General features: G+C 36.4%; 1 protein-coding gene across 1 annotated transcript in view; it reads left to right on the top strand.

Moving 5' to 3' along the window:
- Positions 1 to 15225: 15225 nt before the first annotated feature.
- tbca (tubulin cofactor a) overlaps positions 15226 to 17500 on the top strand; it is a 16909-nt gene continuing 14634 nt past the window's right edge. Inside the window, exon 1 of the mRNA XM_066711970.1 lies at positions 15226 to 15390. Coding sequence (XP_066568067.1) covers positions 15338 to 15390 — 53 coding nt within the window. The 5' untranslated portion in view covers positions 15226 to 15337. The remainder of the gene's footprint in view (positions 15391 to 17500) is intronic.

The raw sequence follows: 17500 nt of genomic DNA, 5'->3' as shown, positions 1-17500 counted from the left end.
GGTTCATGCAACTGTTCCCAAAATACCAGCTATACAGCGCACAATTAAGCAAACATTGTTTTGAACACACATAACTGTTCTCTCAACTATTAGATCTGAAAATAGGAGGACAGATAATTTGAACAGTTTCAATTCATAAAAATAAATAAATAAAACATTGAAGTAAATGTAATTTGTTCAATCAATTTTAGAAAAATTGCATATAATAACATATAATATTAATCTTGCACAGTTTACAAGAGGCGTGGAGTATTTTTGGATATTAAAAGTTATGTAGAGTTATTATAACTAGCTGGAATCAGTGAAACTGATTCAACAAATTACAGCATTAGTCAATTTTGTACTACAAATTAGGTTGCTATTAGATTTATGGTGGCTTTTCCTTGTCTAAGTAATGCAAATCCTTCATCAAAGACTATGAGTATAATATGTGATTTGTGGGTGGGCCAATGTCTTATTTTAAACCATGGCTTCCTGGAGTAATACAGACATTTTATTCTATTTGAAAGCTTTTCTATATTATCACCTCAACTAAACTAACTTCCAAACTTCTGTTTTTTCTTCCTCCTTCTAATCTTACTCTCTTCTTTCTTATGTATGACTTTACAAAATATGGTGTATATAATTTTAATTAATTAGTATTTTTCTGAATGTGAGGCTCTCTGATTTAATTTATATTTTCAAGTGCCACAATTTAAACTTCTGTTTTTAATTAGGTTGTTTTGCCAAGAACAACAATGTATAGAGCAACGATGTGCCCGTGATTGCAGTCACGCGGTTTCCTTTTATTTGTGGACTAAGGTAACACATTTCTTTCTGCACTTCTGTGTTGATATGCCAGCATGCATATGGCCACACACTGAGGACAAATGGAGAAATAACTGCATTCTCAAACTAACAAAAGCTTAATGCTATTGTACCTTCTGTTTGCTTTCCTTCTTATTATGCTGTAGGGAACATCAAAAACAGTAGTAGATTTACAGTGTAATATTGATTTAAATTTGATATTAAAACTGTCAGTTTCCATTGTATGTGCATTCTTGTATGAATTTTGGTGCATTATTGTATTGGTTTATATATTTTGTGAAATGTGTTAATTGTGGGGGGGAAATAATATCCTCTAAAATAACATGGATTGATTTTATTTATGTAGTGTACTGTCTTGCTCTCTTTTTTCTGCATAACTGGGAGTACAGGGATGCTTGCTGCAGTGAGACTGATGCTCCTTGCTTTATAGATTATGTAATATGTAGACACTCCTTTATTTTTTCAGAAGAAAAAACATCAACAACAACAAAAAACAAAAACATAGTGATTCATACATGGGGAGGGACTGGGTATTCCAGGGCCTTTTAGTTCTGTGTAACTTCAATACGGGATAAACAGTGAAACTCACGTTTATGAAAAAACTAAACAAAAGAAGATTTTCAGGCACTTGCCTGCGCATGAGTGTGCCCATCGCGGTATCCAAGCCCACCTATAGTGTCTGAGTGGTCTCCATTATTCACATGAGCTATTGATTCAATGCATGTGCAGAATCATAAGTAATGCCCCAAAGACGAATCACTGTTAATTTGAGTAATAGGGTCTTGTGTAATACTGGGAAAAAGATTATCCAAGATGTGTAGTAATTTCGGAAGTACACCGTAGTCGGGTTTTGACGTGTCGTTTGTGCACATGTGCATGCATGTATAACAACAACATACTATAATTATGTATTGTTTGACCTTTTAACTGTATAATTTAGATAAATAAAATAATGAAAATACAATGTATTAGTAATGTTTTGTTCAATAAAATACAGATTATTATTATTATTATTATTATTATTATTATTATTATTATTATTAGTAGTAGTAGTAGTAGTAGTAGTAGTAGTAGTAGTAGTATTCATATCATTGCTCGGGTGGGGGGGGGGGGCTTGGGTTGAATAGCTGAATGATTGAACTGCTCATTTCAGAATACCGTGTTAGATCAGTATTTGAAAATAATAGTGGCCTAAATTTTCACTTTTTTCTCATTGCCATTTTCGTAACAATTTATTACGTTGTTTATTGTGGGGTTCTTTCATCTTTATCATATGTATTTCATTTCCCTAGTTTATAATTGTGACCATCATCATCATAACCATAAACACATGTATGTATTAAAACACCAAGGTGACATTTCAAAAATATTACTTTCATTTTAAGCCTACCTTGAACACTTGTTCAAAAACAAGCACATAATAAATATATTTTAGCTGAATTAGAAACAATTTTCTATTTATGAATGTTTCAATAACTAATAATAACTTTGTAATGAACTATGGGCTGTAGGACTGTTTAAACATTATATTTAAGCAAAAAGCGAGCGCACACTTTACATTTACAGCAATAATGAATTATAAACAAATCGCAGTAGTACTGCAAATGCAATTTTTGAACGCAGTTACACTGCAGTATCTTAATACTGCTTTTCTTGCATTTATACTGCAGTGCTACTGCAGTTTTTTATACTTAATTACTGCAGTATTTGTATTCTTATTAATAATACTGAAGTTTAACTGGATCCAAAATATTTCCTTTGTACTGCATACATGCATTATTTGGTATCATCAATATTGCAGTATTTTTGCCATCATGAATACTTCACTTATACTGCACTTGTACTGCAGTGCAAATAAATAACTGCAGTACTACTGCAGTAACTGCAGTTTCTTTTTGTAAGGGACTGAATTTGAATAATTATGCTATTGTTTATTACACGTAAAAAGACAAAGCTATATAACAAAACAATTGGCAAATATGTTGATATTTATTTTAGTGTAAAACAGATGACCGGAACTAATAATAGTAAATAACATGTCAAATGACAGAAAAGTAGAACAAACGAAAATCATAGCATATGCCACCAACTAAACATCTAAGCATCAGGCAAAGTCTTCAGTCACCTGAAAAAGTTATTGAGCTCAACCCCCTCCCAACCCAAACTGGCCGCAAAGATGAAAATAGGGATTTTCACAGAAGTCATTTAAACTTGGTTTCCTCACCACAAGCGCTCTGGTTCAGCCAGCCGTGGTTGGGAATGGAAACGCGCACAATCTCGGTGCCCCCGTGTCGTGGCGAGAGAGGAGGTCCCGTCCCGTCTCACCCCCCACCCGCTTCACTCCCCCCACCTGGCGCCGTGCCCGTCCGCTCTGCCTCCTCTGGGATCCGCAGGCAAAGTCACAGACTGCGGGAACAGGGCTTTCGGATTCATAAAATTCATAGGATTTTTCACAAATGAATGAACACAATTTTCTACCAATTTCCTCATTATGCAAATATGCAAAATATCAAATTTAGGCCAATTAGGGTCCCCCACAGTTCCAAATTCACCCGTTTAAACCATAATTGCAGAAACTATCAAATAATTACGGTGGCTAATTGGGAATATTTGTGACAGATACAACAAATTCTCGCACAAATTACATTTCATTCAAGGAACCACTGCACGCCACTGAAATTTTATCGAAGTCTAATTTAACTTACATAATGAACTGAATTGAGTACTTGTTATCAAATTTGAGCAATTCATAGCTCTGTAATGTGGAATGATCAAATAAATTAGACCGAAATTTATACAATATTTTTCTGATCTACTTTGAAAGCCTCTCTATTTGTAGGAAATCACCCCCCCCCCCCCCCCCCCCCCCACTGTTATGATATGTGTCATAAAAATCCCATCTAACTGTCGTGAAAGCTGATAAAAGATGATGGGATACATTTCCGCTTATAGCCTTCAAGCCATCACCCCTTCCGAGAAAGGGGCAATAAAGTGTGTATTTTACGCTTAAACTCTGTCTTTCTTATTTTATGCTTCTCTAATTAAATATCCGTTCCCTTAAAATGGCCTGGAAAAGACGAAGCCTTTTGAAAGAAAGAAGGGAGGAAAGAAAGAAAGAAAAAAGGAGAACATGAAAAAGCTTCCTTCTCCCTCCCTCCTTCTGCTCGCCCCCACCCCCCTCCCTCTAGTTACCTGGAAGGAGCGTTACAGCTCTGAGGAAGGTCATCTTTGGACATGGACATTTATTTTTCCTTGCACAGACACAAGCATTTTGAACTGGTTGGCGGATTATAAATGTCTCCTCCTCTGTGTGATTTGTTTAATCCGTGGAAATGGTGCTGGTCTATGTAAACAAGCCAAGTGCGGAATGAAGGCGGCCGCCCAAGCGTGGCCGGGCTGCCTATTTGTCAGAAACCTTCATAATACGGGCCGGTCTGGGCAGGATGATGTCTCCATCTTTGCACAGAGAGACAAAGGAGAGGCAAGGCGAAATGTAGAGATTCAGGACGCTCATTGCAATCATACATGTTCGTGCACATTTTGTTTTATTTTAACACGAAGGCAGAATACTTAAACAAACAAAAAATTAAACCAAATATAATATATACGTACAGGAGAATAGACAGCTTTTTTGTATTGTATTTGAAACGAATTTCAACTGTATACCTGATGATGATTATAATAATAATAATAATAATAATGATGATAATATGCTAGTTCTACTACTACAACCACTACTGATCATAATAATAGTAATAGTAACAATTCTGCGTGAAACTGCCTCAAAGATAGCAACCATTTTCTTCTTCGAATTATAAACACGATTCTTATAATGCTAGAACATGCCTGTAACATTGAACATATTCCTATGGTTCCACGTTTGATTCGGGCATTCAAATTAGATGTAAGTGTACCTTTTATCCCTGTGACTTCAAAATGTTATATTAGACAAAAAAAAAATGTATCTTTTCACTTTGCACATGACTGTAGCAGGCAAATGTGTGAAGCATTACTTAAGACGCTGCATATTCATATTTTTAATTCTCTATGATAGCCTACATTAGGCCCTTATTACTGTCTCCATATTTGCAAAGCCCATTTAATTAATAAATTATTGGGATCTAATAGCCTGGGATATATTTCAGATTAGTGTGGTCAAAAGTGTGGTTGATATACGTTTCAAAATTACGCATTTAATTAAAAGGTCAATTTCGTATTTATTGAAAATGTTTAAAATATGTCTGGAATTACAAATTGAAAGAGGCTATTTATCAAAGCCTCACTCCTTTCTTAACTCGTGGCGTTATGTTTGGTATAATAATAAATCTACTTTGATAGTAACACAAGAATAATGAGTTCAGTAATGATAGCAATGATGATCATAATGATTTTAACCAACATAGAATGGCGTAGATTTATTGCTAATAATGTGGTACAGGAAACCTTTCATTACAACTCCCAACTGCTCATTACAGGACGATCCCGTATTCACAATGAAGTGACGCACATCAACACAACGAGCTTCACACACTCGAAACGTGTGAACAAGAGCCCCACGCAGGGGCCACGCAGGGGCCACGCAGGGGCTGCGCCCTTTTGCCACTATAGGAACAGAATGAAAGGCTTGACATAAACGCGTACAAATATATACATATAAAGATATGCAAGGTAAAACACCGGGATCTTTTCACTATCCCTAAATACATTGGGATGTGTGTGTGTGTGCATGGTGTTCTATATTGATCCAGTCGTGACAAACAGTATATAACTAGTTAAAATCGTGTTTGAAGTTAAGCTGATATGTTGTGAAAGTAGATGTTCACTTTCGACGATAAAATATTCTTCCAACACCTGCAATTTCCGATTGCGCATATAATGCAATATTTGAACGTGAAATTATTAATCGATAAAAAAAAAAAAATCTGTAACTTCTTACAAATTAGTTAAAAAATGTAGAACATTTCATATAAGTACTGTGTGCAAGTCTTAACAAATGTTATATATATATATTGTCCACCTTGAGAATAATCTAATTAAATTAAACTACCTAAGTTCTAAGTTAAATGATGTGGCCTATTATATTGATACATTCATTACCTCGCACTATCAACTTAGTGTAACGGCTATCTTGTAACATGTATTTTGTAGCTTCAAATCAAACAGCATGAGGAGAAAGGGACCCGATGAAGAATATAGGAATACTGCTGTGTGGATCTAAAAGACTGAGCTTCCCCAGACTGTTCACTTTTAGACATTGAATATTTTCTTTGACAATTCCGCACATGCCGGATGTCAAAAAGTGTTAAAAGTGTTGCATGTCACAGACACTACTAAAAGCATATACACTGCAGTTTAGGTATAGAGTAAGTAATGCGCTTTACACATCTTTCCATTTCTGATACACTAATAATAATAATAATACAAAAAAAGGAAAAAAAACAAAGAACAAAAACAGCTGTAGCCGACTGTACACATTTTGTATAACCTTGGGAGATCCCTTTAATATGATGCTGCATGTGCTGTAATATATATCTGATACTATAGAGGGTTTTCCTGTTCTCGGGTTGTCTCCAGTCCCACACTGTCAGGAGCGTGTGGCCCTTATGGCGCATCATTCTCTAAGTGAATAGAGATGAAGGTGGGGATATTAAGTGACTCTATAAAACATCCCGGACACAATGGTATGATTGATGGAGGACAAAGTGGGAACAGCAGGACAGGGGACCCTGGGAGAAGCGGCGCTGTCAATGCGAGAAACCCATCTCAGAAGCGGCTCGTCCTGGCGGAGTTTGCAGTCTATTTGTATGAGTAATCAGCTGCGCCCCCCTCTCTGTCAGCCGTGTTTACTCACTGATTTTCTCAACAAGACAGCCATTGACACTGGATGGATGGGGCTAATCTGGCGCAGAAACGGGCGGCTTTGCAGAGGTTACAGGTCTAAAATAGAGCACTCTGCCACATTCCCCCCACCTAATCTCCCGGCAAATATTTATCACTATCAATTTGGAGCAACCCCCCCCCCCCCCCACAACATTAGAATATGGCGTGAAAATAAACTTCTTCAGGTATCGATCTGACGCCACCTCGCAGCCGCATTATTGCATAATGTGAATAGTCAGAAATCCGTTTAAAGTCGTATTCTTCGGATAGAAGTATTTAAATATTGTACACTGTGATTAAATATTTGTGTTGTATGTGTGAATTGACAAAAATATTTTAGTGTGAAATTACAATTCAAACCATTTTATATTATAAAGTGCATTACAATTCGTCAGAAAAAACGACATCGACCAAGGTATAAGACACGAACGATTGATTGATTGATTATTGGAGTCTATTGCACGTAGATTCTAAAACTATATAAACAGTCATTATTATTGTGGGGGGAAAAAAAAGGGTGAGTCGAGGACAACGAAATGTTTTACCCTTTTCTTCCTAAGACGCTGAAACAGATGTAAAACCGTCAGGCATGTTGATGCAGAATCTCTCGCTTTTACAGTAGGCAGGGTCTGTGTGGAATAGGAAAAATGACAGGCCGAGATTAGAAATGTCTGTTATCTAACTGTCATATTTCTAACTTTATCGCGTTTGAGTAGGATCAAGAGAAGACAAGGAGGGAGAAAGAGAGGGAGAGGGGGGGAGAGAAAGAGACGGAGAGAGAGGATGGTTAGTGGACTGGCAGCAGGTGCCAGAACGGCACGGCTCCGCCAGCAGATGCCCTCTGTGCCCGTATAAACCCCCAGTTTTGCCTGCCCCCTTCCTTCTAATCTCCTGCTAATTGCCAGGCAGCGTTCATACACACATTCTCACTAATTTTACATTTGTTATTCCGGGGGTAGCCGAGGCACGTCTGGAGGAATATTGCACATTCTCCTAGCTACAGCATGAATAGTTTGTGGTGTCCATCAACTCGTCTGTAAGGGTCGATTCTAACCAGTTTTCTAGCACATCTGCACCGTGTAACCAGGTGAGATCTCATTATTGCATGTATGACACGGATCCAGCTCCATTAATTAAGCTTCACATAAAAAACAAAGAATCTATCATCGAGTGATATTTTGTAAAAGAAAAAAGGGAGGCACACAATGTGTTTTGTTTAATGCTAAGTAATATAATAAAGTAACTAAATTCAGAAAGCATCCTGGATGGCCTGTGTTAATCTATGTGCCGTGACTGGGGTGGAGGTGGCGTGCGAATGTATGTGTGCGCACGGGATTTTAAACAATCTTGCCATAATCCGTGTGTATTGATGAAACCGAGGTAAGATGTCTTATGTAGTTAATTATCCCAACACCCACATAACAGGAATCCTAAATAGAGATTTATATTAAATAATCTATACAATATCAATTAGCCATACATATGCCTTCTTCAAATAATATATTCACGCCACGTTTATGTAATGTGCTAATAATGAATTAATTCCATTGTCCATATATCTGCTGACTTGCTTGAATATAAGATTTTAGTACTTGTCCCCTTCCATGTTTCAACATTATAGTATTATGTGTGTGTGTGTGTGTGTGAGAGAGAGAGAGAGAGAGGAGGGAAGAATTATATTTTTTAGCAATTTCAATAGTAATAAAATACACAAGAAAACTGCAGATCACCTAAAAATACACACATATTATTTCATACACACATTCATACTCAGAGATGTTTTTTAAGTACGCAGTATTGATAAGAGAAACCGTACCATACCGGGATTATGGCAAAAAGAGATATATGACAGAGGGCAACACATCTGGCGTATTGAAATGCAATATTTAGTTACTTTGCTTTATCTGCATACCAGCAAACCGCATGAAATCACTATTGAATTAATTTCAGAACGCCATTGGCTACAGAGGGAACTATCCGAGGTGCTGGACCTGTCACATCGCACTACAGGCTGCTGGCCGTGTTTGCTAGTTTAATAGTTTAATTGGGAAACACCACCGTCCTTCCGCTCTCATAACTCTCTGTAAGAACTAATGGATATTTTACGACTACTTCAATTCCTTCACCTAAAATTGTGTATTAAATGACACTATCTGTGAACCCGGTAACTGGTTTAAAATATTCCATCACTGCCCTAATTACCTAAGCGAAGTTCAATGCGCTAATCTTAAATATAGCCCTCCTCTGCTATAATAAAATGGTCATTGTTTAAACGATCATCCCTCCCTCTTCAATGAAAAATAACTGCTGATGTTTGTGTAGCCCCTTGTTTACATTGCCCAGCTCATACATACATATATATTTTAAAGAAACCCTGCTCTGATCCTCCGGGTTTCTCTTTGCATTAGTGAAACCCAAAGTCATCCAGTTTGCTCTAATCACCACAATTAGTCCTGAATTATCACCGGACTCTGACAGACGTTCCTTGTAACTCTCTTTTATTTCCAACAGCCCTAATCAGCAGCTCTCATTACAAACGCTGATTAAACTGCAAATTATCCAGCAGTGGCCCTGTTCTCGTCTACCAGCAGCTCGTTCAATATCAATTAAGGCCAGCAGCATGTCTGCAGCCTCTGCACGCTTCCCACTGCCTGATAGTGGCACTTATTAGTTTGGAAAACTAGGAAAATACTAATAATCAACGGTCAGGGAAAAGGGAAAACAGCCAGGGGTGTACGTCTGGAAATAGTTGCCTTCAAGCCCATTTTGTTCATTGTGTCCTCCGTGCTGTATATAAACTTCTCTGGTGGGTCTGAGCACGACTCCCCTTCTCCAGCGTGTCAGTCCAGGGTTGCAGGGAAGAAAAATGTATTAGACAAGGTAATATCTTGAGCTTATTGAAGTCACTTTTCGAAATAATGAATCGCATTAACGCATGAAAAATCTAAAATCCGACATCATTAGGTCGTTCCGGTAGCAGTGAGAATTAATAAGTTTTTTTTTTCTTTCCCTGACCTCTTTAGCCTTGGTGGAATAGAAGTTAATGATGGTTGATTTTATTTATTTATTTCATTAGAGAAAATCTCCTAATACAAGGCTAGATTTTTTTTAACATTGCTTGTAAAGGTGTCAAACCGATAAAATATGATGAGCAAAATAATCGGAATCAAAATGCAATCATCGTGTTTTTGATGCACCGTAGTTAAATAATGAATGAATAACATAACTCGTGAATCTTTCTAAGGAATACAAATAAATCCTAAAAAAGGACTAAAATACATTTTTATTGCACAAAAACAAAACAGTTTTATTTTCTTGTCGATTCGCTGAACTCCTTTATTTATTTACTTATTTATTTATTATACATTTATTTTCAATTATGTACTTATTTCGTGTGGTGTAATCGATCGCACATTGAGTCATGCATTTCATTGTTGGGTTATTGGAAGCATTTACTGTCATGATGTATGCCAAAGATCACCTTTTGTTATTATAAAAAAAAATGTATACATAACACCTAAACGCAGTAAGCTAGACTAACTTCGAGAAATACCCATCAAACAAGAAACTGTTTTTGAAAATCTACAATGTATAATCTACATTTCCTATATAAGTATAAATAGAAGACATTACATAAATCCATGTTTTAATTATAGCTCTTGAACAATCTCCTAAAATCATTAATTTATTCACAATGCCATTAAACAGTCACTTAAATCTAATCAAAACTCCATTAGCAACGTTTGCAATACAAATATTTTGAATTAGAAATGGTGTATTATGCAAACAAACTCACAAGAAAAATACCAAAATAAACATCATAATGCGCATCACAATTTAAATTCTCACAAAACGTTCATCTAATTTAATCAGCCGTAGTTAACAAAATATACTTTTAACTTAAACATTCGTCTATTTCACAACAGTTAGGCATACAGGGTGCTATTGGAAAAAAAAGCGCAAGTGGACATGGCTATACTGTGGACAAGATCTGCCCGTTAAGCAGCAGCAACAACAACAACAAACATTTACAAAATGTGCCTAGTTTTGGATTCAAATGGTTAAATAATTGTTTTCTTAGTGTATAATGTAGTACAACACACTACAGTATACTATAATCTATAGTATATTACAATACAATTGTATTATAGTGCAGTGTGTTACACTACAGTACAGTGTATTGGTGCACAGTGTATTACAATGCAGTATACTACACAGCACAGTATGCTAAGGCAATGGCATAAACCTCTCTAGGGCAACAGCTGAGGCAGTAGATGATGATCTCTAGCCTATATGTAGATAATAATGATGTAGGCCTGTAACAAGCATTCCCCGGAAACTTGTAATATCTAACAATAATATGAATGCATTTTGGCTGTCCCCTATAACAATTTGTGTCCCCTCCAACACTTATCAGTCCTTTATGACATTTTTGTGGTCCTGCATGACTCTTTTTGGTCATGTATGACTGGTTTTAGTCCAGTATGGCATTTTCTGGTTATGTATGACATTGTTGGTCGCATATAGCACTTGATGGTGCCTTTTTTTTGCTCCCATATGACATTTTGTGGTCGAGCATGACACTGTTTCATCACATATGACATTTTTGAGTTGCCTATGACACTTATTGGTCGGGAATGATTTTTTTTTTTGGTCTGGTAGACCTGTGACACTTTTTGACTGTACACTTTATCTTTGTTGTACTTTACTAGTGTTGTATTAGACAATGTAGTGCAATATACTGTAGTGCAATGTAGTACTGTTACATACAGTGAATTACAGTACAGTTCAGTACTTGATATTTTCATTTTGAAAATGGTTAACCTCACCCTCCACCACACACACGTGTGAGAACATGGCCCTACACTTACATATGTTCACACATAGGTTACAATCCTCCAGCGACCTTATGCAGTTTGTTTTAATTACATCTTGTTTTTCTTAAACAATGTTTAATTCAATATTCCCTGTAATCAGCTTCTACAGTGAAATACTAGCCCATTTAAACTATTGTCAGCCATTGCAGTGTACCCACTTTCTCCTTATCCCATCATTAGTAAGGGCCTGTAAACCTTTGTCTGCTACACATATTAACTGTTGCAATTCCTTATCAAAAGCATGGTCAAAATCACTGTTCTGCTAATATTTATATTTTTAATCTATCCATATTAACTTTATCTCTGGACAATGTCAGACCAGTAATGTTATTCTTTTTCATATGCGGATTTTGAAGCTGTTTAGCTTTTCTTTGAAGAGTCGAGTTAAATCATTATAACCTAATTAGACTCTTGAAAATTCCTAACGCGGGATAATTTAATTCAGTATCTGGACCGTGAAAATAAAAAGCATGCAAATTAGATAAATAAGTACACTAGAAACCACTGAGCTGTATACCATTTACTATAAATTAAACACCACCCAAAGTCTTTGTCTGTATCTTTCCTAATGGCTTACACAAGGGGGAAAAAAACAAAACGTATTTGAGGTAATCACATAATAGTCACTGATTATTTACAGAGTATCAAGGGTAGGTCCAAAAGGACAATGAATTAAATGACATAAGTATGAAATCAGATAACACTAATAATATCCATTTGAAATTGAGAGGTTAATTATATTCAATTTTGTTTTGTTTTGAAATTATGATGTGGACATTAATTAATTAATTAATTATGTGGGAATCATTTCATAATAGGAACTCATAAATGGTATATGCTACAGTAAAGATGCTATCAAATCAAGATTTTGATTATTTTGATAATTACAACAACAATTATCATACTTAATAATAATAATAGTCTGGATATGACACATTCCTCAGCTGATATACCAAGAGAGGAACATTTTATTTGGGAAAAATAAATCTGGTCAGCCCAGGTCAGTGCCTGTGAAATAAAAGTTAATTTTACTTTAAAAATCTAATGACATACAGTGCAAGACTTTGCTGATCTAGTAAACCACTGTTTCATGTTTTGCAATGTTAAACATAAAGTCTTAACTGGTAAGAATTGTCCAAAACATATCTTTGAGGCAGTGTTGTATGTTAATATTATCGTCTAACTCAGAATACAGTATAGAATGGGAAAGGGGACATGTCCATAAGACACTCATTATTCGTTACTCTTCTTCGTGGCCAAGACTTTTGAAAGTTATAAGTTATACACCCATAACTTTTGAAAGTTATGGGTGATACTTTAGATATAACCTCCAGGATTCCTTCTGTACTCCACATTTGTGCATGCATATGTGAGCAGATTGCCTTAATAATTCTGATAAATTTACCTCTCCCTCAGAATGGAGTGGACTATGCCTGCTTGAAAAGTGACTTTGAGTATTTCTTTCTCCAGAATCATCACCTAGTATGGGTTTCTAATGGGAAGAATTACTATCTTTACATGCTCACATGGGTACATTTTAGGATTCAAATATATGTCTTTGCAGTGGATTAGCTGTGTCTGTTCTGTGTGTGCTCCACACGTCTATTACTGTTAAAAAGTATACAATGTGAACCCATAGTGTAATACAAAAAAACATCTATACTTTAAAAAAGATAGGTAAATAAAAATCAGTGCTTGAGCATAAATAAGTTAACCTCAAGTTGCATTAGTTCAATTTAGCAGGTAACTATAATCAGGTGGGTAAATAATTGGGTACCAAGTTAACCAATAAAGGAGCAGATCCCCAGGACAAATTTTAGGTGGTGCACTACTATATAAAGGTATGAAACATGTTCAGTCTGGCCTTATCCATACAGATACACTGCCTACCACCACAATAGCCATAGCCCAACTGTCAAGCATGGTGGTGGGAGTGTCATCATTTGGGGCTACTTTGCTGCCTCTGGCCCTGGATGACTCGCCAGCATTGAGGGAATCATGAATTCTGAGTTATACCAAAATATTATAGAGGAGAATGTCAGGCCAACAGTTGAAGTTGCACCAAAAATGGGTATTGAAGCACAACAACGATACTGAACTTTCCAGGAAATTGGATTAGCCAAGTCAAAGTCCAGAACTTTTTGCATGTCTATTTATCCTTTAGGTTATCCTCATCAAGACTTGATATTTAGATAAAGATTTTATAAGGTTGTTTTTAAGGTTTTTAAATCAAATTTTCTGTTTTCAAACTTTATTTTAACTTGATTATAGATGTATTTAAAACATTTTTTCTGAATGATTATTGTACACATTAATTTTAAAAGGTATGGATAGAATTATGCTGCTTGTCAGTGGCCTGTTGCACATTCTCTTATAATCCAACCCATTACAAGTAATATATTGAAGTGACTCCAGTGAATCCAATTCATTTATCAAGCCAGGTAACCAACTGCTTGCAACACCTCTTCAAGGAAATGTAAAGCCCAGAGAACTGTATTATTAGCATGATGTTCAGTCAGTGGTATTGAACTCTAATCATGCGGACCCTAATTCTCAATCAAAGCAAAGTTATGCCAAAATTACACACTCCAGTGGTACATTGCATTGCAGCCACCTCACAGGCTGCCTAAATTTGGCTTATTCAGTGGCTTGCACATGCTACAGCTGTTTCAACCCACATAGTACAAACACCGCTCTTGTCTGCTCCTTAATTTACATTTTTCAGTCACTTCAGGGATATTTACTTGAAGACTTTCTAACCAGTCCTGAAAATGATGGAGAAGTTCCTGCTTAATGAAACTGAATTCCAATACATGCATGCATGAGATGCGCTCTTAGAAATACAACTTCAGGCTGAACTAATCTCAGAGATGTAACACATATTTCTGACTGTCTTATAATATAAAGTCATATAATCTAAAAATGTCCGTCAATAGTAATCTTCAGGACTTTATGACAGGTCACAGGACTTCAATGATCTACAATTAATCAGGAGATGTTTTCTGTTTAGAATGATAGTAGCCTATGTGTTGCTGGTACATTACAAAATACGAAATACATTTAAAAATAATCACTGTCAATATCTGCTCGTGATGATGGTGACTGAATACACTATCCTTTTACTATTTCTAATGTTGATTTTCAAGATTTATAACAGATTAATACAATAAATCTATGAAATATTTATATCCTTACAATCTTTATTGAAAATGTGTTGTTTGGTTTTGTCATTCATTTGGATATATTCATTATAAAAGATGGGTTAAAAGTTAATTTTAAATTCAGGACTGTGGGTAGTAATGCAAAAAAAACTACAATAAAGTGATTTTCCTGCATTAACAATAGCTGCAAAATATCCACACTTACAGCTCTGGAAAAAATTAAGAGACCACTGCAAAATTATCAGTTTCTCTGGTTTTACTATGTATAGGTATGTGTTTGGGTAAAATTAGCATTTTTATTTTATTCTATAAACTACTGACAACATTTCTCCCAAATTCCAAATAAAATATGAACGGAATGGAATGGCTGCCATACATGTAGAGATGCTGATTTAAGAAAAATGTGCAGTGGTCTCTTAATTTTTTCCAGAGCTGTATGTTTGGCAATAGACACCGTGAGAAGCTCAATCAGGATTTCTATTCTTGCTGCTCAGTGCCCTGCTCATGCGCAGTACTCCGTTTGCAGTGAAACAGGTGGAGCAGTGACAAAGCTGTTTCTATCAGTGCATGTTTATTTTCATTGCAATTTTGTCCTGAAAACACTTCGCTATTATGGCAGATCCACGGGTACGACAAATTAAAATAAAAACCGGCGTAGTTAAACGGTAAGTGTTTTTACTTCAACGCTTAAGGAGGTTTTCATGCCTGCGTTGTCTGCTAGATAAGCAGCAGGCCTTCTCCCTCTGCGGGCTGTAGTAAAATGATGACCGGGTGGCAGGGAGGTTCAGTGGGCGTGGGGCTTCAACTAGAGGTCGGAACTTCTATGCAAGCGATTCCGTAGATTGAAACAAATATTTTAAGTGAAACAAATACATTAAAAGTCTATTTAAGTGTGTATCAGAAACGAAACCAACGTATATCGCTTATTCTTACCCTTTTAAGACGTTGGCCGCATGTGTTTGTTCTCCTTCCACTGTCGTTTTGTGTGTTTCTGCCTCCGTCTCTGTCCTTTTCCGCTTTTATTTTTTACTTGGGTTGCTTGGTATGTATGTCACGTCAAACCTGAGTGCTTGAACTTGTTTTCATGTATATTTAGCCTTTGCTGTTATGGGTTATAAATTAAGGATATAAATGACTAATACGTTTGCTATTCCCAGTGTAGGAGGACTAATTTTAAAGACACCACAGCCTCCCCCCTTTTTATGCATTTTATATACATACAATTGTAAGCCAAAGGATTTTATTATAATAACTTGTAGTGTTGGTGTTTTTTTTTTTTTTTTTTTTACTTTAACCGACCCTGCCCGTTGATCTTGAAGCTCTTAGCAGAAAGTGTGGTTTTTATTAAAACAAAATAAAGCCATCCTCCCATCCTCACTTTTGTACTCAGACCAAGGTACAGGCTGAGACCTGTTACCATTATCTTACAATATACCTGCGTGTATTTTGAAGGAGGGACATTTTCCTCTTGCCTTGTTTAGCCTTGATGCCATATTGATTCCATTTTGATCAGGGTCAAATTGAAAATGGGTCCCGAATGACTCTAGGTAATGGCTGCTGCCAAAGTTACCATGGTGTTAAATGAAACCTCTGTAAAGCTTAAGTTACGTTTTGATAGGTGATGGCACTCTCAGTAAACTGAAATAACTCAACTAGTACGTTTTACATACTGGTAAATAAGTCAGAACAGTGGAGGTGCTGTTGTGACTTACTGAAGGTGGTTCAGTTCTAAATCGTTTGGGTTTATGTCTGAATGCAAGTTAATCAAAATTCATCACAACAACATATAAAGTTTCAAAGGAGGAACAGAAAATTGTAGACAGTATTAAGCAAAACCCATTGAAATTGTAATCCAGCTGTACCACCTCAAAAGACGTCTCGACACCACCTGTACTGATGTGTGTTTTAATCAGCATCTAAAGGCAGCCAAGCAAACGAGATGCATATGGAAAAGAGAAATCTATTACAGCAAAGAAACACGAATCAAACTAACTGCAGGATGGAGGAACATTAGTGCAGAGTAAAATGAGTGAATTTGGTATCCATTAAAAGTCTTCAATGCTACAGTGTCCTCCCACACCTGCTGTTTTGACTTTGTCACCCAGCTTCCAGAAAACCTCTGGAGAACTTTCCCATTGCAGGTTTTTTCTAATTTGGTTCCCAGAGGTATATACCCTGATCATGAGCCACACTGAACCTACTAGTGCTGTAGCAGATCCAGGAAAAGACCACATGTATGGCCTATTCAGTTGTACTTTGCTGCATTGGGGAAAAAAAAACCTTCCAGCTAAACAAGTTGAGTTGTATGCATCTTTTTAGGCCTGTATATTTATAGTGGATTTGGTAGTTAGCATTGCTTGCATTAAGTTGCTAATTTGATGCTTGTCAGAATGGTTGTCCAGTGGGTTCCTACCAAGAAGGCGATTGTGCTTGAGATCACCATCAAAACAATGGCTGACCTCTGCTGGTAACCTCTCAGCATTTCACTTCGCTCTTATTGATCAGGAAGCCAGACTTTAAAATATTTATTTTAAGCCTGTCCCTGGAAAGTTGTCTGGTGCGGAAGTCTGATTCACTGCAGGACTAAAGCAAGGCTAGCTATTCACAGGAGGGGAATATGCCCAATTACAGTAATTTTCAATTGATTGTAAATAGTTTACAGCCTATGTATGGTGTACACAGTATGCTTGCTAGATGTCAATACAGCCTTGACTTTGGCCTGTAGTTTACTGCTGATTAAACAAAACTGACATCAGTAGATTAGAATGAGACTAG

Source organism: Amia ocellicauda, chromosome 8 (genome assembly GCF_036373705.1).
Source record: "Amia ocellicauda isolate fAmiCal2 chromosome 8, fAmiCal2.hap1, whole genome shotgun sequence".
Classification (NCBI taxonomy): Eukaryota; Metazoa; Chordata; class Actinopteri; order Amiiformes; family Amiidae; genus Amia; species Amia ocellicauda.
This window is presented reverse-complemented; position numbering and strand designations above follow the sequence as displayed.